This window comes from Macrotis lagotis, chromosome 1, assembly GCF_037893015.1.
Source record: "Macrotis lagotis isolate mMagLag1 chromosome 1, bilby.v1.9.chrom.fasta, whole genome shotgun sequence".
NCBI lineage: Eukaryota > Metazoa > Chordata > Mammalia > Peramelemorphia > Peramelidae > Macrotis > Macrotis lagotis.
This window is the reverse complement of record NC_133658.1, coordinates 81,628,632-81,653,205: the sequence shown is the minus strand read 5'-3', so window position 1 is coordinate 81,653,205 and position 24,574 is coordinate 81,628,632. Positions and strand designations below refer to the sequence as shown.

General features: G+C 36.3%; 1 protein-coding gene across 1 annotated transcript; it reads right to left on the bottom strand.

Moving 5' to 3' along the window:
• Positions 1–265: 265 nt before the first annotated feature.
• Positions 266–23,298, bottom strand: LOC141512576 (uncharacterized). The gene is made up of 3 exons (XM_074221663.1): positions 22,465–23,298; positions 3,105–3,300; positions 266–1,314 (listed from the first exon to the last, which is right to left on the bottom strand). Exons 1-3 carry the CDS (start codon positions 23,296–23,298, stop codon positions 1,136–1,138), a joined length of 1,209 nt encoding a protein of 402 aa, XP_074077764.1. The 3' UTR covers positions 266–1,135.
• Positions 23,299–24,574: the final 1,276 nt, after the last annotated feature.

Genomic DNA, 24,574 nt, shown 5'->3' with positions numbered 1-24,574 from the left:
TATATTATTGCTTTGGTGCTATATATATATATATATATATATATATATATATATATATATATATATATATATATAATAGGGGTGGGGTTCTAGAATGAACAAAAATTTAGATAAGATGGTCTATCCTTTCAGGGAGCTCCCAGTCTAGTAAGTATCTAAGTAAATATTATTTTTCATTTCTTTCATATCATTTTATTTTTTTTAAGGTTTTTTACAAGGCAAATGGGGTTAAGTGGCTTACCCAAGGCCATACAGCTAGGTAATTATTAAGTGTCTGAGACTGGATTTGAACCCAGGTACTCCTGACTCCAGGGCTGGTGCTCTATCCACAGAGCCACCTAGCCTCCCCTTTCATATCATTTTCAAGAGAATTTTCCACCAATTTCATAAGTACTTTTTCATATATTTATTTAACTTATGCATTAATACAATACAAAAAAGACCAACAATATTCATATACTTTATAAGAAACAATAATATCACTTAAATAACTATATATTAGAGATGGACATTATAGGATCACATACAATCAACATATCTCTAATAGGATGATTCATAGTGCATTAATGAAGGGAATCGACATACAAGTACAATCTTCATTCCTTATTTTGGCACATATTTGAAGAGAGACACTAAAGCTAACTGAAGACTTGTCTGATAGAACCTCTCTTAAGATCCCTCGGAAATGCCACAATTTGTACTATGTTCTGAGGTTCCTCCTAGTTCTCATGCTCTATTTTCTATGGTCTAAGACAATGACCCTTATTACTCTGACATCCCAAGAGTATATATACCTTTACAAGCATGAGGAGTCCAGAACCCTAGTACCTCACTTTCTCATAAAAATCCTAAGGGATCAATAACTGCATTTTTTTATCCTAGGTAACCCAGTGAATACGAAGCATAACAGTGATATGTGTGTATCTTTTTTCCAGTGTGTGAATTTGACAGCTCAATGAAATCTTATATTTTACATCCCTTTAAAAAAATTTTTGGCCTGCATTTAAAGATATGGATCCAGGATGATGTCATTTGCTCACTAAGATTATTTTGACTAACTTTGGAGGCTCTGCAAGAATATCATGACAAGATAGGTCTACCTATTCTGGAAAACCTATTCTCTCTTTGCTCTTGTTTACTCAAAGTGAGCACAAAGTAGCCCATCACTTTTAAATTCTTCAACAATTTCTCTGGACTGTTTAGTATTAGCTGATAAAGACTGAAAAACATCTCTATGATCCCCAAGTGTTGTCATGTTGGTGGCTAATTCTTCATTTGATTCCAGGCCCCTTGGTCGAAGATTCTCACCAGACCCTGAAAAGAATTCAGATTCAAATAGAAAATTATAAGTGGTAGTTAGAATTTTATTGTTAGATCAAGATAAATTCACATCTGAAGTACAATCTAGATTTTACTTTGAAATTGAAATATACTGTGCATATGAGAGTAAAGAAAGCAGACTCTGACTACAAGATCCTTCCTCTTTCTGAGATTTTTTGCCCCTTTTCTGTGAAATAGTGATAAGCTGCATACACTACTTCCCTCATGGGATCATCTTGGGGAAAGTACATTATAAACTCTATAGTACTACACAAACTATTGAAGTTATTATCTCCATGAGTCTTTCTCCTCATGACCCTCCTCATGATCCTTCCCCCCTCCCTGTCCCACCTTGCCCCCAAGCAAAATGGTTTTAAAAATTATCTCTCCAATTTTTTTTTCTCCCAGAGTTATACTGTCCAACACAAGGGGAGAAAATCAGGGAAATGATGCTATGACCTGCACATAAATTGGATTTGAGTAAGGAGGTGCTGTGTTAAAGTCACCAGCCTTACTTTTTCCTCTGGGGCCATTTGTGTCCAGTGATCAGATATGAATGAATGATTGGAGATGACCCTGGGTGAAAAGCAATCAGGTTTGTGACCTGCCCAGGTTCACATAGCTAGTAAGTGTCTGAGGCTGGATTAGAATTCAGTTCCTCCTGACTTTAGGGGCAACACACCATCCACTGGCATCATCTAGCTGCTTAACACAAGGAACATGGTAGCTGAAGTACTGTGTTCAGTTCTCATTTTCAGGAGGAACACTGAAAACAATCTGAGATGTTCAAAGGAGGACAACTAAATAAAATAGGCATGGGAATGGGTGGCATGTCAAAAGACTAGGCCATGTGAGTATTGTTTGAAAAAATTGGAAATGTCAAGTCTGAGAGGGAAAAACAGCTTGGTGGAACAGAAAATCAATGAATTTCAAGACAGAAAATCTGGATTTGAATACTGATTCTTCTTTTTACTAAATAAGTATTTTCTAGGTGGTACAGTGGATAGAGCACTGGACCTGAGATCAAATTCAGCCTCAGAAATTTACTATCTGTTTGACCCTAGGGCAAGTCATTTACCCCAATAGTCTCAAGCTGACCTTGAATCCTCAAGTGGTATGACCATTTGGGGGCTTATATTCCTTATTTTTTATAGGAAGGAGTTCGATTAGACCCCTAAGATATATTCTAACTCTAAATCCTTAGATTTTGGAAATTTGATGATCTGAGGTACTTTCATTGCTAAAGAATAGTTTTACCAAGAAAAATCTTCCTTGCTGTCAATTCTGTGGGATGGTCTTCCTTGGAAGGTATAAAATTCTCCATCCCTAAAGGAGATCAAGGACAACTCTTTGAGTTGTAAGGGTGATTCAGCACTGTCCAATAGAATAGAGTTTGAGTCAGAGGACCGTGGTTCAAATTCCATTAGATTGTAAATTCTTTGAGGGTAGGGACAGCTTTTGCTTTGTTTTAGACCTTCCTCCCATAATACAGTGCCTGGAATATAATGGATACTTAATAAATGTTTACTGACTGACTGATCTCTGACCTTCACTATCATTATGACCTTGGGCAAGCACCCTAACTTTTTAGGGCCAAGTTTCCTTATCTATAAAATGAAGATATTGGTACCCCTCTGTTACTCTTCTTCACCTTAAGGTTGACCTTGATATCCTTTAAGGATGTTTCCAACTCTGACATACAACCCTTCTCTGATTATAAGTAACTTGGATATATATATATATATATATATATTTTGAAACTTCATGGAAGGCTAGCATCTCACCAGTACCAAAGCTGAGCAAATGTGGATCTTCTCCCTCCACAGTGACAGCAATGTTGTTCCTCTTAATGTAAGTAGTTGTGATCTTCTTACAAGACAGCAAGATCTCAAGGAGCTGCTGGAGTGACAGACCACTCATTTTTGGGTCTCCATCCATTTTGTAGTCATTGAAAAACTGATGGTAGATTTTCTTCATTAACTGAAAGAGTAGAACAATGGAGATAAAACTTGGTGATTAAGTCTCACATTCATAGATAGATAGATAGATAGATAGATAGATAGATAGATATAGATAGATATAGATATAAATAGATATAGATAAGATATGAAATTTTCACATACAAACATATTTTATGTTCATCATCTCATTTGAGCCTCACACCAATCTTATATTGGAGGCAAGACAGGGTTTATTAATCTCTTTTTTATATTTTGGAGTTTGGAGAGAGAGAGAGAAGAAATTACTTGACCCAAGGTTACAAAGCTAATAATTAATAAAACAAAAAATGAGATTCCCTTATCATAGTCACAGGTTTATAGTGCACAGTCTTAGAAAGGTATTCTCAGACTCCAAATTCAGTATTTTTTCCACTGAAATGTAATTACTTATTTTTTTTAAGAATTTTATTTAAGGGGCAATGGGGTCAAGTGACTTGCCCAAGGTCACACAGCTAGGCAATTATTCAGTGTCTGAGGCTGGATTTGAACTCAGGTCTTCCTGACTCAAGGCCGGTGCTCTATCCACTGTACCACCTAGCTGCCCCATGTAATTACTTATTTCTGGATCTCAACCCTGAATTAGGGCTGGAAAAATATTTCTCCCCAGAAGCCAGCTCCCAAATCTAGAAGCTAGGTGCATTTTGCATGTTAACCATTGGACCTTAGGGATCTTGTCAGGATTATATGGAGGAGATTGAAGGATTTGTTGCTGGGGGGTTGGTGCCACCAATTTAAGTTGAGAGGTCTTGAATGGTGAAAGAATCCACACACAGCCCTGGGACTTTAAAATTGCTCAGAATTTATTATGCAAGCCTGCAAAGTTACAGATTAAAATCTTTTCTCCCCCTGGAGAAGCAGCAAGCACTTTGTAAACTACTCAGAATACCAAAAGACTAGGTGAGGTTTGTTTGAGAGAGAGTAAGGCAGAGACAGAGACAGAGAGAGAGAGAAAGAGACAGAGAGAGAGACAGAGAGAGACAGAGAGAGAGAGTTAGAGACTGAGAGACAGAGTGAGACAGAGAGACATAGAGAGAGTGTCAGGGAGAGCCAGGGAGAGCTGACTGGGTCAAGATTCAGGAGTCTGCATGCTGCTTGGGGATTCCAGTCCAGCTTTTTATAGTCTTGCCCATTCTCTGGGTACAGAAGGGTCAAGGGATTGTGGGCAAAGGCGAAATCCCTCCCCCCCCCATGTGACTGAAACTAGATTAAAAGACTGGAAGTTTGGGGGTGAGCGTGAGTAGACATTATGAATTTACATTTAACAGTGGAACAATAGGAGTTAATTTATATCATGGGAGCATATAACATTTTTACAAAATTTAAAATACTACAAAATCTATTTCCAAATACAAATCTCCTATGTCCATAACTCCCTATTATCATATTCTTATAACTCCCTGCATCATATTCACATGGAAAAAGTAAAAGGAGTTATGGGTCCTTTTTAGAATACCTATATATTAACTATATAACTAGTGATCCTAGTTCCCTTCTCATTTGATCCACATCCCTCTCTATATGGGCAGGGAATGAACCAAAGTCAGCTGTGGAATAGTCAAAGGACCTGAAATAGTTGCCAAAACTGATAGAAAAGTGCTTTGACCGTTTTCAAAACATGGTAAAACGGGGGCAGCTAGGTGGCGCAGTGGATAGAGCACCAGGCCTGGAGTCAGCAGTACCTGAGTTCAAATCTGATCTCAGGCACTTAATAATTACCTAGCTGTGTGGCCTTGGGCAAGCCACTTAACCCAATTTGCCTTGCAAAAAAAAAAAAAAACTAAGAAAAACCCCAACAGGGTAAAACACATTCAGGTAAGATTTTGTTATTAAAAAAACCAAATCAAACAAAATATTAGTTACTGCTTTGTAGAGATAACATAGAATAGTGGACAGAACACAGGACCTGGAGTCAGGAAAATTTGGATTTGAATACCATCTCTGACACTTACTAGTTCTGTGACCATGAATGAGTCATTCAATTTACTTGAACCTCAGTTGCCTCACCTGTAAAATGGAGATGATACAGCACTTATTTTCTAGGGCTGCTATGAAGAACACATTAAATAATTTATATAAAATAATTTGTAAGCCTTAAAGCACTATGTAAGTCAATTATGATTATTATTGCTATAATTATTATTAATCGTGAGATTTCACACCAGTGGTGGAATTCAAATAAATTAACAACCATTTCTTTGACCTAATGACTATTTTATCTACAAAAAAGATATACCAATAGATAGTTTAATACTTGATGCCTTTAATACTCAAATAAGAACAATAAAAGTGGCACATGAAACTAGATTATGTTATATTACTCACAGTAAGCAAGTATATCTTATGAAGCAAAAGCAGCTATGTAAACATAGCAGTCAATGTTGGAACATATGCAGAACCAAAACTCATTCTACCTATTTAACTCTTTTTTTCTTCTACTTCCATGACATTCAAAATGGACTATAAGAGAACCCTTGAAATCTATATTTCTATTGGTTCATTGTGTCTCAGCTTCCTTTTGATTTTACTGGGAACACCAGTGTACTCATAACATCTTGGGGGAATTTTAGAAGTAATATAAAATGGAAAAAAAGGACAGCTTGTCACCCTCTGGTTGTTTGGCACTTTTTCTTTTTACTTTATATGTTTGTTTACTAAAGTAACAAAAACAAGGGAATTAAAATGTAGTATTTAATCAAAGGTATAATGAGTCTTAATAAATAGATAAATATTACAAACATACTTCCATCAATTTTTTTCACCTATGGACAGAATGGACATTATTACAGGCTCTTAGAAAATATTGTTGTGCAGATGAACATTAAGAAAGAATAAATTTGTGATTTCCACATAGGCCCAGCTGTCAATCTTAGAGAGAACCCTGATTACAAGGGCCTTTTTAACAACTACTCAACATATAATTAGGTATTGGTTCTGCCAGTATCAAAGTTGAGCAGATGTGCATCTTCTCCCTCCACAGTGACAGCAATGTTGTTCCTCTTAATATAAGTACCTGCTGAATTCCATCACTGTATCACACTAACCTGACCTTTGCTACATTCTATTCAAAAATAATATGACAGTATATTGGAGTTTGTCATTTCTTCGATCAATAGACAAAAACTAATTGCCACATTTTAAGCAATAAAGAAAATATTCAAAATTCTTCTCCTTTGGTCTCAAGTTTTCTCATCTATAAAATGAGAGTGTTGGATCGGGGGCTCCTGAATTCCCTTTCTAGGTCTGATAGTCTCATGGTTCTAAATATTACACCCTCTGCCTATGATAGTTTTCTCGTTAACAAAAAAATCTTTAAGGTCTTGAATACACACACGCACATACCCATATGTATGTATAGATTTAATATATATAAGGCAAATGATCAAATACCTTTTAGATATATTATTTAATATTACAAATATCTCTGCATATATCTTATTCCCTCTGGTTGGAGCAATATCATAATATCCTACCCTCCTTCCCCTTGCAATTTGGGCTCATTTTTCTTAATTAGGTAGTGAGATGTTTCTTAAGTCTTAACTTGACCTAGAATGAAATCAGGGACTTCCTTACCCCAAGTACAAAACAGTCAGGAAGAGATCCAGACCTCCTCTGTATATTTTATTTTATTTTAATTTTTTTAGGGTTTTTTTTTTTTTTGCAAGGCAATTGGGGTTAAGTGGCTTGCCCAAGGCCACACAGCTAGGTGATTTTTAAGTGTCTGAGGCTGAATTTGAACTCAGGTACTCCTGACTCCAGGGCCAGTGCTCTATCACCTGCACCACCTAGCCACCCCAGTTCTCTGTATATTTTAGAAATGAGTCCTTTGTCAGAATCATTAGTTGTAAAGATTGTTTCCCAATTTACTATATTTCTTTTGATCTTGGTTACAGTGGTTTAACTGTGCAAAAGCTTTTTTTTAATTTAGGTTTTTTTGCTAGGCAAATGGGGTTAAGTGGCTTGCCCAAGGCCACATAGCTAGGTAATTATTAAGTGTCTGAGACCGGATTTGAACCCAGGTACTCCTGACTCCAAGGCTGGTGCTTTATCCACTATACCACCTAGCTGCCCCAGTGCAAAAGCTTTTTAATTTAATGTAATCAAAATCATCTAGTTTGTTTTTGGTGATGGTCTTCATTTCTTCCTTAGTCATAAACTACTCCCCTTTCCATAGATCTGACAGGTAAACTAGTCCTTGATCTTCAAATTTGCTTATAGTATTGTTTTTTATGTCTAAATCCTGTAACCATTTGGATCTTATCTTGGTAAAGAGTGTGAGGTGTTGGTCTAATCTAAGTTTCTTCCATACTAACTTCCAATTTTCCCAGCAGTTTTTATTAAAGAGAGAATTTTTATCCCAATAGCTGGACTCTTTGGGTTTATCAAACAGCAGATTACTATAATTGTTTCCTGCTGTTGCACCTAATCTATTTCACTGATCCACCACTCTATTTCTTAGTCAATACCAAAGTTTTGATGACTAGTGCTTTATAATATAATTTTAGATCAGGTAGGGCTAAGCCCCCTTCTTTTGCACTTTTTTTTTCCATTAAATTCCTGGAAATTCTTGACTTTTTATTTCTCCATATGAATTTACTTACAACTTTTTCTATCTCATTAAAGTAATTTTTTGGAATTTTGATTGGTAGGGCACTAAACAGGTAGTTTAGTCTTGGTAGAACTGTCATTTTTATTATATTAGTTCTGCCTATCCATGAGCAGTTGATATTTACCCAGTTATTTAAATCTGATTTAATTTGTGTGAGAAGTGTTTTAAAATTGTTTTCAAAAAGTTTCTGAGTCTGTCTTGGTAAACAGACTCCCATGTATATTGTCTGATGACCTTTTTTCCCCCCTTAAATCATGGGGAAAGCTGTTTGAATGAGTAAGAAGTGTTGGACTACCACAGGGCAAGTCAGGGACAGCAGAGTTTTATTTAGCTGGTTCAATTCAGTATATCCTCAATGTATATACTTATTCTCTGGCTATACTTAAGTAATTCTCTGTTAACTGTTACACAACTCATGAATGTCTTATTCATTCTAATACTGAATATAACCTGCCAGGCGATTAGCCTGAGTCATGTCCTGCTCAAAATATCACTGTATTAGATTGAAGAAATAATAACGACAAAGACCATCTTGTAGCTAAATTTTCTACAAACAGTAAATGCATGAAGTGTTGGTTGGATTGAATGAGAAGGACCAGTCAAGTTTATGACTAGAGACCCGTAGAATTTGGAATGAGGAAGGACAAAGAGGCAACTGGCTCAGGAAGTCAAGTATCCAATGACAACCTAAAAGGAGGATGGCAAGAGATTTCATTAATAAAGGAAGGTGACATCAAAAGTTAAAAGCACTAGTCCACAGATACTATGATGACCCAAACAAAACTTCAACTGCTTAAAATATATTTTCATAATGTCTGGTTTGTAGTTCTGTGTCCATTTTCCATAATATTTACAGGAATATTTACTATTTAGGATTTTTGTAACTAAGTATCATCTTTTCTCTGTGAATGTCAATAAGCTGACATTGCTTGCTAGAGGATGCCCATTTTTTTATGTATTTGTATAATAGGATAGTATGTAAGTTGAGGTCTTTTTTCTTTAATAGTCTTTGTGCAGTTCTTTCTGACACCATATCTAGATAAGCATTCATATGTTGATTCCCAAGAGAAACTTGTAAATGCTTTTAAGCATTGTTTTTCCCATGGAGAATGTGACAATGGAAAAAAAAATTAGAAGAAAAAGAAAATTCCTTAAGATTACTTTTTTTCAACTTACATACCTTTTTGGTTGTTGCTGGTTTTTTGTTAATCTGTTTATTACTTTTTTGCTTCATATGCCTTAAATTGCTGGAAAATTCTTTCCCTCTTTTCAAATTCATGATGTTGCTTACCTGAATGAAGGTCTAGATCTCTTCCTGACTGTTTTGTACTTAAGAAAGTCCCTGACTTTTTTCTGGGTCAAGTTAAGTCTTAAGAATGGCCTCAATACCTAATCAATGTTTGATTTTACTTCTTTTTTAAAAATCTTCCTAATTCCTATAGATAATAGGCTACTGCATTCTAGTAGAGTAAAAAAAAAGATGATCTATCTGATCCTACAAAGAACTGGAAAATTTAAAAAAAATTTTATTTATTGCAATGGTGAGAAGTGACTTGCCCAAGGTCACATAGCTAGGCAATTAAGTGTCTGGGGCTGGATTTGAGCTCAGTTACTCCTAACTCCAGGGCTGGTGCTCTATCCACTGTGCTACCTAGCTGTCCCCTGAACTGGAAAATTGAAACATTATTCAATATAAAGAGAAATATGGAAACCATGTTTGATGCAACAGCTTTATCAAATACTCTGGGAATTGCTCTTCATTAATTATTCTGTAATTTCCAACTTCTGCACTGTTCAGATAGCTGATGGAGAACTCCGTTTGAGGTTTCAGTCCCCATCATCTATCTGGGAGTTGCCATTCCTGACTAGCAAAACTCACAGCTTTCTATGCTGCTCTGATAGCTGGTAGAAATCAGTTGAAGGGACCATTTCATCTTATCCCAAACACTTTATACCTCTACTGGTTGCAAAGATGGCCTTTAAAAAAATCTCATTAGGATATAAAAATTCCATTCATGTGGTTGCTTCTTTCCTCCTAGCTATGTCATCTAGTTATCACTGAATCAATGATTGGGGGTAATTGGTACTAAATGTAGGAAGTAATAAAGTCAGGAAAAACATCACAGAATTTGTTTTTAAAATATGGATGGCACCTCAGAGGCCAACTACTTCAAATCATACACAAAAATTTTTCTGTCTTTTCTCTGTGCTAGGGATATCAATCCCTTTTGATAAATAGACTTTATAGGACCAAGGTTTACCTAAAGAATACTTCTCATATAAACAAACTGCTTTTTCCTTAGCAATTTAACGATAGAAGGTACCTTAGAACTGTCTAACTAATCTCTTAATTTTACAATTGAGGAATTTAGGGAGGAAATTAGAGAAGGTAAATGATTTGCCCATGGTCCTATAGAAGTAAAGTTCCAGTCAAGTAGGAAATTTAGTTTGGTTAAAATTGTAGATGGAATGCATGAAAGTGAGTCAATTGACAAAAGACTGGAGAGTCAGTTTGCCTCAGAATATGGAAGGCTTTGAATGCCAGGATAAGGAGTTATACTTTATTTGAATAACTTTAACATAACTTTTAACATATCCATCATTCACTTCTTCAGATATGGCTTAACATAAAAATTTAAATGCCATTTTGGATATACTGAGTAGTTTCTGAATTCTGTTTTATGAACACTATCATAGATAAGAGCCTCATGATGTGACACTTAAAGAAATCACAGCTAAGAAAAAGAACTTTCAACTTATATTTTTATATCTATTTTCTTTGTCAAGAAGAATTGTTTATTGGAGTGGAAAGAACAGAACAAAAAATAGTTGTCATGGAGTTGAATTCAATAAATGCATTAATATAGGAAGAGAGTGCTTTGAAGAGCTAAAGTCAATAGACCCATTTGAACTATATCCCCCAGTAATAGCAACTTCAATTTATGTGACATTTTAACGGTTGCAAAGTGTTCCACACAGATATCATTTGATCATGACTACAGGTCTATGAGGAAACTACTAAGGGTGTTATCTACTCTTTACAGATGAAAAAAATTAAAGATAAAAAATTAAGTGATTTTCTCATAGTCATACAGATAGTATCAGGCACAGATTTAAATGAAAGTTTCTCCTTACTCCACTTTAAATTAGATCATGTCACTCATCATATGAAAAGTTTGAAGGAACTGGAAAAATATGATTACTGAGTCACTACCATTCCTGGAAAAGTTCTACAATGCCTTATTTGACATATGGAACTAATGAATGTCTTAAAAAGAAAACAGTCATCATAGAGAGACAAATAGTTTGATTTAGAATAAATCATATTCTAGACTAATCTCATTTCCTTTTCTGGCAGTTTTACTAGACTGGTGGATAAGGAATACGCTATTCAGAGGTAAGCTAGTAAATTTTTTAGCAATTGGCTTTATTTTATTAGCATCTTCTCCATTACTTTCTTAGGTCTGGAAAATAAACAGAATAATAAGCCTAGTCCTGATTTGTAACATTTGCTGATTTCCTAAATTTTTAGTTCACACTGAAAAAATTTAATGATCAGTTCTCATGAGGGTATAACAAACAAATTACACAGATAGATATCTTTTACCTTGATTTTAGCAAGGTATTTGACAAGTTATCTCCTGGCATTCTTGTGAACAACATGGAGAAATGAGGGCTAGATGTTAGTAGAATTAGTGGATTTGAAACTTCCTGAATTACTAGATCCTAGTTATTAATGGCAATTTGGAAGGCAAAAGTTAATGGAGTCATATGATCTGTCTTTGGTTTTGTATGATTCATTATTTTATTATAGAGACTTGAATGAAGGCATCTATGATGGTATTATTAAATATGCAGAAAATGCTATGCTAGAAACAATGACTTCTACAGATAGGACCCAAAAGAATCTTTTTTAATCTAAAACATTGGACCAAATTGAATATAGAGATAAATGTGAAATCTTAGACATGGATTAAAAAAACTAATCTCATGTCACAGAGGTGTGACCAGATAGATGTTTGAGAAATATTTGTGAGTTTTAGTGGTCTACAAACTCCAATTGAGTCAATGGTATCACTAAGGCATCCAAAAAGTCAATGTGATCTCAGTAAAGAAAGATTTAATGTCCGTAATGAAGATGAAAATTCCACTTTATTTGCCCCAATCAGACACAAAGTGTTAATCTTGCTTCAGGCTACCACATTTTAGGTAGGACATTGATAAGATGTAGAGTATCCAAAGGCAACCATGATGATAAATGACTGAGATAATTCCATATAAAGAGAAGCTGAGAAAACAGAAATGTTAACTTGGAGAAGAGAAGACTCAGGGCTAACTCGATATCTGTTTTCAATTTGTTGAAGGAATATATCTTAGAGAATTGGAAAATTATGAAAGAGCAATATTTATGTTTTCCATGGACTTATATGGGATGACTGAGATCAGTGAGTAGAAACTCCTTATGGTCATCAGAATGATATAAAAGTGAAATGAGCTACCCTGAGAGGAGGTCTCTTCTGGAGATGGCCTTTTGTTAGCTATGTTGTAGAAAGGCTTGCTAGTCAGACAAAGGTTGGTGTACATACAGCCTGTGAGGTTTCTTTTAACATTTAGATTCTTCGGTTACATGACTGTAAAGGGGAAATTAAAACTTGAACCAGGATTTCCTGGGTTCAAATGCTTTGTTCTTTCGTCAGCAATTGTCTTTCATCAAAACAACAAAATTATATACTTTGTAACTAATATGCCTCTAATCTCTGAACAAGTTGGCATCTATTCTCAGAATTATCTAGTAGTTTATTTTAAGTCTTTTTTGTCTTGCTTGTTTAAGAGAAGGGAAGTAAGAGGAAGAGATTTGCTTCTAATTACATCTAAGAAATTGGGGAGGAGATTTCTTGAAAACATGAAGGTGTTAAGGAGAGACTGACAGCAGCAATAATATTGAATAATTTCTCCACCTCTCTTGTATCAATGCCATTCTCCAAATCTCTTAAAGTATGGATGTGTTGGAGGGAGGCTATCTTATTCAACTGCCTCATTTTATTGACAACGAAACCAAGACCCAGTAAAACAAAAGGATTTACTCAGGATGCAATAGAGCTAGGATTCAAACTTAGATCTTCTGTTTATAAATACAGTATTCTCTTAATTATACAATGTTACTTTCTAAGATCCTTTCAGCTCTAAATGACTATGATAATTTCATTTTTAAGATGTAAATCATAGCTGTAGCAAATAAAGCTATTCTTTAATGAACTAACAGTTTGTTGGTTTTAAAATTTTGGATTAAGATGTTCCATACAAATTGTTAGGTACAATAAATGCATTGCCACCTTCCTTTGATGAACTGTTATTAAAAAAATAATTCTTGGGGGCAGCTAAGTGGTGCAGTGGATAGAGCACCAGCCCTGGAGTCAGGAGTATCTGAGTTCAAATCCAACCTCAGACACAATAATTACCTAGCTGTGTGGCCTTGGGCAAGCCACTTAACCCCATTTGCCTTGCAAAAACCTAAAAAAAAATTTAAAAAAATAATTCTTCATCTCAAATATCAGTGCCTGAAACCCAAGCTCACAGAATCTCTTTGGGGCTAGATATCGATCCCATAGATGTGTAATCCTTGAGTATAAATCAAATAACATTTAGAACTTACTTTCCCCTGAAAATCTATCAGAGTTCCATGATCATTATATGACTAAATGACTATGGCATTTCTCAAATCAAATTCTGAAATTTAGCTTCTTATATTTGTGCTCTCAAAAATTCCATAAGCTTCTTAAGAGGGATTTTAGCTTAGATACTCAATCTGCCACAAAATAAACCAAAGAAATTTTCACAAGCCAGCACAAAATCAAGAATGGCCAATTGATTCTCAGACTATATGATAATGAATTATTTACATTCTAATATAGTCATATTAAAAAATTACTACAAAGCAGTAATAACTAGAGAAATGTAAATTAAAGCAACTGTAATGTTCTACTTCAAACTCATAAAATGGGTAAAGATGACAGAAAAGGAAAAATGGTAGTTCTTGGAGGGTTATAGGACAAAGAGACAGACACGTTATTGGGTGATATCATATATTGGTAGAACTGTGAATTCATTCTGCCATTCTGAAAAAGCAATTTGAAATGATATTCCAAAAGTCACTAAATTGTATATACCCTTTGGTATAGTACTAGGGTGATACCCACAAAAAAAAATGAAAAACAAAAGAAAAAAGAAACAGGGAAAAGACTCCTTATGTCCAAAAATACTTATAGCAGCTGTAATAAGGAATAGGAATTAAGGGGTTTCCATCAATTGGGGACTGGCTGAATAAATATGATATATGAATGCAATGTATTTTGCTATGAGAAATTATTTATTTTTATACATGGAAAATGTATGAAATACTTGTATTGATTATGCATATTTATTTCATATTTTTCTTTTCTTTAATTGAAGTAACAGTTGGAGAGAGAGGGAATGGCCTGGAGTAGTAAGAGGAAAAAAAAGAAAAGCAAAAAGGTCCATTTAAACCTTTTTTTTTTTGATACACAAGAGAACTGAAGCAAATGTGGAAAGAATCCAAGGCAACAGAATAGCTTTGAAAATGACATTGAATTTATTATATATTTTAAAAGAATAGCAAGTTGTATATAACTGAGATTCACAATTTTTTATACTGTTCTCTTTTTCTGTTCTGCTACGTGTATGAAGATGTCCATTTTCTTTGGCATTTTTAGGTTCAGAATAAAAAAAATAAAATAGTTGATTTATTTACCAATCATACTAGAGTAGTTATTTTGCTGCCTAATTTATTATTTGCTGCTCCCTTCTTACAGTCCAAAAGATCTCTCATTAAAAAATGCCCTGGAACCAAATTCTATGGATATTTAACATAATGATTAATTGAAGATGGTGATCAGTTGCAAGTTGTCACATTGAGCTGCTTAGCCTTTAACCATCATCAAATCTATCTGATAAAAATGATTTATTTACTTTAATGAGGAAACAGTCTAAGAACAAAACACCTTACTGTATCTGCATCTGTGTCAATGTGTCTGTGAATTTGTATGTGTATTAGAATCAAAAATATTTCAATAGGCTAATATGCCTGTCAACACAAAAGTTCACCTCTTGAATAGAAATCTCCTAGTGATGCTCTATGTTTACAAATAATATATCACAGTGATGAAATCACAATTGTAGATACCTCGAAGAACAAAGAGAAGATGCATGTAAGTGAAGATGGGTGTAAGTCATCTATAGAAAGATGTTAAAAATGATTTCAAAAAAGGATATGACTAAAGACATTATGAAGGAATATGATAATTCCATTATCTGGAAAAGGAGACTTGGTATTAATATAGCAAGAATGTGGGATAGCAACTGGTCTTCCTCAATGCTAAATTGTAATTCACAAATTATTTCTAAAATAAATCCAAAGAATACCTCCAGTATATTGGGAAAATACCCTATGGAGACTTCATAGGCAAATATAGCTGAATTGAAAAAGATGAGAGGGTGTAGAAGGGTTACAATTTCCATCAGTGCAAGAACTACTTTTGCTAATGAGATTCAAAGAAAATATGAGTGTTAAATATATTAATAAGAGAGATTCACACAGAAAGACAAATTTGAATCCATAAATATTAGTCAGACTTGCTGGGTTATTAGAATCTGGCTCTAGGAAGATGTAATCTATTCAACATAATAGAGTAAATAACAGAGTGGAGTTTCAGTGGAGTATTAATAAAAATAAAAATTAATAAATTAATTAATAATTAATAATTAATAAAAATGCAAAAGCCACTGTCTGTACAGTGGACATCTTAACATCTTAAACTCAAAACCTTCCTCCTGCTCCTTCAGACTCCCAAATATCATCCTTAACTCCTCACTGTCACCTGCCATATCCAATCTATTATGAAGACTTTCACCTTTGCAACATCTCTCAAATACAGTTTCTTCTGTCCTCTGACATTGCCTTTATTCTAATGCAATCCCTCATGATCTCACACTTGGATTACTGCAATAGCCTGCTGGTAGGTCTGCCTGCCTCAAGTTATCTCCCCATTTTTGATCCGTCTCCATTCAACTACCAAAGTAGGTTGATCCTGTTACCTTCGCCCCACTTCCTCCACACCAGTGCGCTATAAATTTTAATGGCCTCCTAATGCCTCTAGGAACAAATATAAAATCTTCCACTTCAGACTTCTACCTTTCTAGGCTTTGTACACCTTTGTATACCTTTGTACACCTTACTTATTGCCACATTTCAATCCAGTGACATGACCTTCCTTGATGTTTCATGGATAAGATGCTCCATCTACTGATTCTGGGTATTTTCTCTGTCATTCATAACTGGAAGCTGTTTCTCCTTATATCCTGATACCTACTAGCCTCCTCTTTAGTCTCAATCAAAATTCTGTCTTCTACAGGAAGTCTTTTACAAATCAATATTTCATATTTATGCTCAATATAGCTTGTTTGTATGTATTTGTTTGTTTGTAGTCTTCCCCATTAGATTTGAGCTCCTGGAAGACTGGATTTTTTAAAAAATCTCTTTTTATGTACTCAGGGGCAGCTAGGTGGTGCACTGGCCTTGGAGTCAGGAGGCCAGGAGTTAGAATCTGAAGTCAGATACTTGACATTTACTAGTTGAGTGACCTTGGGTAAGTCATTTAATTCAAATGACCTCACATCCAGGGCCATTTCCTGATCATATCTGGTCACTGGATCCAGATGGCTCTGTAGGAGAAATTGAGGCTGATGATTTAGCATGGCACCCCCTTCACTCAAGTTCCAATTCATGTGCTTGTCATGATATCAATTCCTCAATGTCATGGTCTTCTTTGAGAATGAAGGACAAACATCATCATCATATACCCAGTGCTTAGCACAATGACTGACGCTGTGGTCACATAGGTGTTTAATAAATGTATATTGACATACTGACCATCTAAAACCAATGGAAGAGAAGTATAGTGGAAAGAATTTGGGAAAGTCCAATTAGAGTGGAAACAAAAACCACATTGTGAAAATTGATCTTTTAAACTAAAGGAAAGAGGGAGATAATGAAACTGCTTGAGCAGGTAAGTGACATGATCAAAACTGTCCTTTAACAGCATCACTCTGAGTGCAGTATGAAGAATGGATCTGAGCAGGAACAACCTGAAGATTGGAAGATAAATTAGTAGATCATTGTAATAATCCAAGTGAGAGGTGATGAAGGTCTGAACTAGATTGATAGCTATATGAGTGGAGTTAAAATACACACGAGAGTTATTATATTGTCAGAATTCATAGGTTTTGGCAACTGAATACATATGAGCAAGGAGGGAGATGCATGATTGAGAGTGAGTAGTCAAGGATGACTTGGATTTTAAGCTTGGGTGACTAGAAGGATATGCTTTCAATGAAATTAGGGAAGTTAGGAAAAAAGGAAAAAGATGAGATCTGTTTTGGATGTGTTTTGGGATACCAAAGTGGAGATATTCAGCAGGTAGTTACTTCAAGGACAGGAACTCAGGAGAGAGATGAGTATTAGGTGTATAGATATAGTAGTCATCTGCATAGAGATGATAATTGGACTTTTGGAAGATGATGAATTTACCAAGAGGGAACTGAGAAAGACAAGGACCAAAGAATGAGCTTAAGGGAGTAATCTTGCAAATGGGTTCAACATAGATGATGACCCAACAAAGAAGCCTAAAAAAGTATGACCAGATAAGTAAGGAAAGCATGATAGTGCAATGGCATAAAAATAAATATTATATGTTTCATTGTTGTCTTTTCTTGTGAGTGTTCTATTAAATTTTATGTTCATTAACTATATATTGCTCCAAGGAATGTACAAAAGCTCTGGCTTTTAAAGAGTCCATTTCAGTAACTGCTAATGGTAGTGGCTATTGGCACTATATGGGGAAATTGGCACTATATAGGATCATTAAGTCTTCAATTAAATAGGATTAATTGTACAAAATTACAAAAACAGTGAGATTTGAAAGCCTCAAATTAACAAGTTATTGCAGCAAAACAGCCTAATTAATCTCCATAAAATTAGAACAGACCTGCAGGGATTTTTATACATTCTTCCACAGTGTAGCATAGACTTCCTGAACTTAGAACAGTGAGAAGAGTAGCTTTAAAAAAGGCAGTTATTCTTCTTTTTAATTTTTAAATTTTTATTTAAGGCAATGGGGTTAAGTAACTTGCCCATGGTCACACAGCTAGGCAACTATTGTGTCTGAGGATGGATTTTGAACTCAAGTTCTCCTGATGCCAGGGTCAATGCTTTATCCACTGGGCCACCTAGCTTCCCCAGTATTCTTTTTTTTTTGCAAGGCAATGGGGTTAAGTGACTTGTCCAAGGTCACATGGCTAGGTAATTATTAAGTATCTGGTTTGGAACCCAGGTCCTCCTGATTCCAGGGCTGGTGCTCTTTCCACTGTACTACCTAATAATTCTTTTGAAGAAAACATACATGTCTCAGACTAAACAAAACAAAGACTGGAGTACTGAAGCTTGGAGAAAGGTAACTTTAAAATTCACTTTTTTCATCCAAAAAAGTAACAAAATCTTTGTCAGAAGAAGTCTAAATGCTGGCCAATATGACCAGAAAGGACAATGTTCAATGTTGGAAGAGTTATGGGAAATCTGGGACACTAATACATTGTTGGTGGAGCTGTGAACTCATCCAACCTTTCTGGAAAGCATTCTGGAACTATGCCCAAAGGGCAACAAAAATGTGCATACACTTTGACCCAGCAATACCACTACTGGGACTATACCCTGAAGAGATGATGAAAAGGGGTAAAAACATCACTTGTACAAAAATATCCAATAGCAGCCCTGTTTCTGGTGGCAAAGAACTGGAAATCAAGTAAATGTCCTTCAATTGGGGAATGGTATATGTATGTCATGGAACACTATTGTTCTATTAGAAACCAGGAGGGACAGGATTTCAGGGAAGCCTGGAGGGATTTGCATGAACTGATGCTGAGTGAGATGAGCAGAACCAGAAAAACATTGTACATCCTAACAGCAACATGAGGGTGATGATCAACCTTGATGGACTTGCTCATTCCATCAGTGCAACAGTCAGGAACAATTTTGGGTTATCTGTGATGGAGAATACCATCTGTAACCAGACAAAGAACTGTGGAGTTTGAACAAAGATCAAGGACTATCACCTTTAATTTAGGGGGGAAAAACTGATATCTTATTGTCCGATCTTGTTATCTCTTTTACTTTATGTTCCTTCCTTAAGGATATGATTTCTCTCTCATTACATTCAATTTGGATCAACGTATACCATGGAAGCAATGTAAAGACTGACAAATTGCCTTCTGTGGGGGTTGAGGGGAGGGAAGTAAGATTAGGGGAAAAATTGTAAAGCTTAAAATAAAATCTTTAAAAAAAAAGAAGTATAAATGACCCTGCAAGATCTGGACATCTTTACTAGACACTAAAACATTCACCCTCCAAAATTTTTTTTTGGAAGATTTAAAGAATTTTACTAGGTCTGTAATTGTAGAGGATGATGGGAATAGGAACCTGATTCATGATTTAATTGACAGAACTCCTGTTGAGAAATTCCCTAAACCCCAAATTCCCCAAGCAGATTGGCCAGGTTTCTTGGGGGGGGGGGGCAATGAGTCTTGCCTACATCACTGAAAGATTAAGTGACTTCCTTGCCTAGAGTCATAAACCAGTATGTGTCAGAGGTGAGACTTAAACCTAGGCTTTTTAAGTGCTGACTCTGACTTTCTAAACACTATACCATGTTTCCAAATGTAATTTATAAAAAAAACAGAAATATTTTGGAATCTGAAATTTGCAAATGAAAATGGAATACTATATGCTATATTTGCCTTTTACCTTTGAACATGTCACAAAAGGTTAAGGAGGTAGAGATAACCATGTATCAATAGCATAAGAACTTGATTGAAGTCTCATTAAAAATTTGTGGAAAGAATTAAGGCTAGGTACAGAGAAATGGATGGTTCATCTAAATGAAATATCAAATATGATAGAAATTCAGTGTCATGATAAAAAAGAACAAATTTGTGTCAACATCTTGTGAACTTCAAAGCTGAATCATGTAAGACAAGTAACTCCAGCAAAAAGAGGATATATTGCATATTAGAAAGAATTTTTTAAAATGTTAAAAGTTGTAAGGCTTATTTTGTGTTAATAAATATAATTATTTTACTTAATGCCAGTGAATGCTTCACCACTCTAGAATTCTGGGTTAAGAAATCCTTTTTAGAACACCACTGACAAGTGTCTATCCATTTTGCACTTGAAGACCTCTAGGTAGCTGGAACCTATTCTTTTCCAATCATGTTTGGAAAGCTCTATCATTAAAATTATGCCTACATCAAGCCATAGTCTACCTTCTTTCAACTTTTCATAGCAAGTCATAGAATTTGAGTTCAAAGGTTTGATTTCATCTAGCCTCTTCACTTTACAGTAAGAAAGGTAAAATCTAGAGAGAGTTTACTGGCCCAAAATTATGCAAATAGTAAAAATAAGAGTAAGATTTGAACTCAAGTCCTCATTCAAAATACAGTGATTTTCTTTCAATATGCCATGCTATCTTCTAATCTTTCATCTTAGTTTCTGTCCTCTAGGACTGAGCAGAACCAATCCAATCCCTTCTTCATGACAATCCTTCAAATATTTGAAGACAGCTATCAAATTCCTTAGTAAGCCTTTTCTAAACTAAATGTTTCTGTTTAGAAAAGAAATAATGTCTATTCACTAACCTTACTCACTGACTCAATCATAACCATACTAGATTAACTATGTGTCCAAGGAAAAATATATATTGTGATTAAAATAAACTAAAGCTCAACAATTCCCTAATATATATTATCCTGAATAAAATAGGTTCCTGAACATAATCTTCACTCTGAAAATGGTAGGCAGCTATGGTATCAATGGAAAGAGAATTTTACATTAAAAAATCTGTGTTCATTTCGTGCTCTGCCATTTACCAATTGTATGACCATAGGCAAATGATTTGACATCTTTAAATCTTTCTCCCCTTTTGTAAAATGGGGTTAATATACCATAACCTCAAAAGATTGCTGTGAAAATTAAATAAGATGATGGCTATAAAGCACTACACAAAATAAACTATAATTAACATTATAAAATGTTAATATATCATTACATATATCTGGAAGGATAATTATAATATAATCATCTTTAGATCAAGGACTCTGTTGATTTTAATTTTTCTATCAACATCACCAACCATAAGGCTTGCCATTTAGTAAATGCTTAGAAAATTTTTGAAGGATTTGGTGAAAAAAATTACAAGTATACACTAAAAAATGACACAAAATTTCTTCTCTGAGACTTTATCATGTTAAGGAGTTGATTTGAATTTTCAAATAATCTACCAGAAGAAAACAAGCTCTGACAAGTTCTTCCCAAAATTACTCCATAAAAAGTTATGATGAAAGCTTTTTTTCTGTTTCTTACATTTCAAATAAACATTTTATTCATTTTCACTATGCTTGTTTTTTTAGTAATATGGATGATAACAAATTACACTCAAGTTTTGTAAAAGCCAGGTGTTTTTTTTTGGAGGAAGAAAGGAGATTGAAGCTCACCAGTATAGTATGTCAAAAAAATAATTTCTCTGTGGACATCATTTCCCTTTTTATTGTGTAAATTGAGTTAGAATTGAGGGGGGGGATGTTTCATTTTCCCTCCTTCAAAGGAGGGTTGGGATTTAAATTTGGGGAGTTTTCATTTATGAAATATGGAGCCTGATATAAGCTAGGGATGTTAGAGGAAAAAATCCCATGAAGGCAAATACTAATGAAAGCAAAGCCAAATAAGAATAAAAAGTATTTCCAAATTTCATAAAATGATTTGGGGGCCCCTAGTAGGGCTTATTACAATAAAATAATGCAGATGATGTCATCTCCCTGAAAAGGGTCAATATGGAGTGGGAGGGCTTTGGGGGCCATTTATCATCTATCATTGCCTCTGTGAGGGAGTTATTTAATTAATCTAAGGCTCTATAAAATGGGGATAATACTTGTATAATCTATACTAGTTGTTGTGAAAATCAAATATAGTAGACTGACATAAAAATTCAAAATGTTTTATGGTCCATTTTGTGAGTGTCTAACAAATAAATCTTAGGATTCCATGCAAATCTCTCCATCCTACCCTCTGCAGTGAGGGGGTGGGGCATGAGTAGGAAGCATGGATGACTGTCTCTATGAATGGCTCACATCCAGATCCCTCAGGTCACTGATCTTCAATGCCGGTTCCCTCATTTTGGTGTCCAGGAAGATAAGAAGGTCAGGGGATAATATCTACTATTTTGAGGGATTTAAAGACAGTCTCTCCTCCTGTACTTCCCCAACTTAATTTTGTCCTGACCATCCTCATCTTTGCATCAGGCAGATACCGATGTCAGCCTTGTGGTAGTGAGGATTTATTAGTTATAGGATCCTAGGAGCACTTGAGGGATGGCTAAGACAGCCCCAGAAATTGGCCCACCCAACTGATAGCCTCACCTTGGCGTCCAAGAAGACGAGGATGTTGGTTCTTGCTCGCCAGGCCTCCTGCTCCAGTAGGTGAAGCAGTTGCTCCTGGAAGGCCCCAAGCCTGGGGAAGAAGCGACCATTGTTCCCGCGGTTGTCCGTGCCAAGCACATCTACTCCCAGAGGACGCAGGCGGCGGGTGCCGCCCTGGTCTAGGCTCGCTTGTTGTGAGCCGGGCAGTAGCAAAGCCCTGGCTCTGGCATTCAACGTCGTCAGCTTCAGCACCAGCCCCGAGCGGACAGCAACCACTACCCCTGCGAGTCCCCCAGGGCGGGCGCCCATGCCCAGCAGGGGCACCTGGGTCCAGGGCCCGATCTCGCATAAAGATGCAGATCCCTTTGGGGCCCAGGCACCCGAAGGTGCCCGCGGCTCCTCCAGCTCTGCCCCGGCCTCTGCCTCCGCTGCCACCTCGGGCGCGGCTTCTGGCTTCTGTTGGAGCTCGGGCGCCTGCTCAGGCTCCCGCTCCGGCACCTGCTTTGCTTCTGCCCCTGCCTCTGTTTCTCTCCTTGTGTCTGCCCTGTCCTCTGCCCCTGCCTCCGGCTCCGGCTCTTCTTCCTGCTGCTGAGCCAGGTCCAGGACCCTCCATCTCAGCTCTACCACACTAGCCCACAACGCAGCGTACAGTAGCAACAGAGCCGCCAACGTGGGGCCTAGTGCTATGTCCTGCCCTGACCACTCCCCCTTCCATGTCCAAGTCCACGTCCATGTATCGGTCTCTGGGTTCGATCCGCTCCCCGCAGTCGTAGGGGACGGCCCTCCTCCAGCCCCAGCCACTGCCACAGCTAGGATGAGGGCTTCGGGCCCCATGTTTACGGCTGCCAGACCTCCTGCCCCAGCAGGGGCCTGTCCGCCCATGACCTCCATCTTCAGATGCAGCCGTGCACACTCAGTCCGGGCCCCAGCTCCCTTCTCTTTCCTGCCCTACTTCAACTGCGGCCTCAAGCCTTCCTTCTCTCCCGACCTGCTTAGGCTGAGGCAGCCTTGATCCCAGCTTCTCTGCTCAGCGCAGCACCCACCTTCCACTCGCCTCCGCTGCTGGTGGCTCCTCCTCCTGTTCCTCCTCCCACATCTCCACCTCCTTTCCCTATGCCTCCTCTTACTGCTTCCCTTCCTCCTCCTGGATTAGGTATTTACAGAATCTTATATTCTCTCTCTCCTAGGATTTCTTCCAGTTCTGACACTCTGTGCGCTTTGTTTTGTAATTCCTCTCCCTCTGAGAGATTATATTCTAAGGATCACAGTCTAAATTTTCCAAGGTCTAAAAGTCGGTGACTCATTCTATTCATCAGGTCTCTCACTGTGGTCACTCTAGTCTAAATTGTAATTCTCATTTCTTCCAGGGAAAAGAAAGGCTATACATACGCAATACAAATATATAAATGTACATACATACAATATAACACATATATACATATATATATATATATATATATATATATACACACACACAAATATAAATTCATCTCCCTCTAATAAAGTCAACTCTTCGAAGAGAGGGATTCATTCATTTTGTTCTTTGCACATTCAACGCCTAACTTAGTTGGCATAAATGCTTTAGGTAGGAATGAATGATTACTCTTTTCCAGACCTTTCCTTTTTCTGGGTCTCAGTTTTCCTATGTATAAAATTAGGGGGAGGGGCTGATGAACGCTTTCAGTCTCAATAATTTTATGGAAAAACCAGTCATTATCCTTTTTTCCCCCCCCACTGCACTCCTGAGAGAGCAAAGTCAGCCCAGTGAGTGTTGTCAGAAGGGATCCCTTCAGAAGCCAACTAATATCCTGATGTGAAATACTATCTCCACTCAATGCAAACCTGTTGCACAATCTCTGTGCAGGAGAGTATTTAGTAACAAAGTTGAGTCTCAGATTTCCATCTGAGTGACTTAGATACCCATCCTCCTAAGTCAAATAATAATAATATTTAATGATAATAAATTACATCTCTATAGAGCTTTAAATGTTTTTTAAATTAATAGGTATTTATTTGATCACCCTCTCACCTCCCCTTCCACTGATTTTTTTAGGAAAGTTCTACATTAAATTTTTTAAATTGTTTAATTTTTACTTTATTATCTTTAATT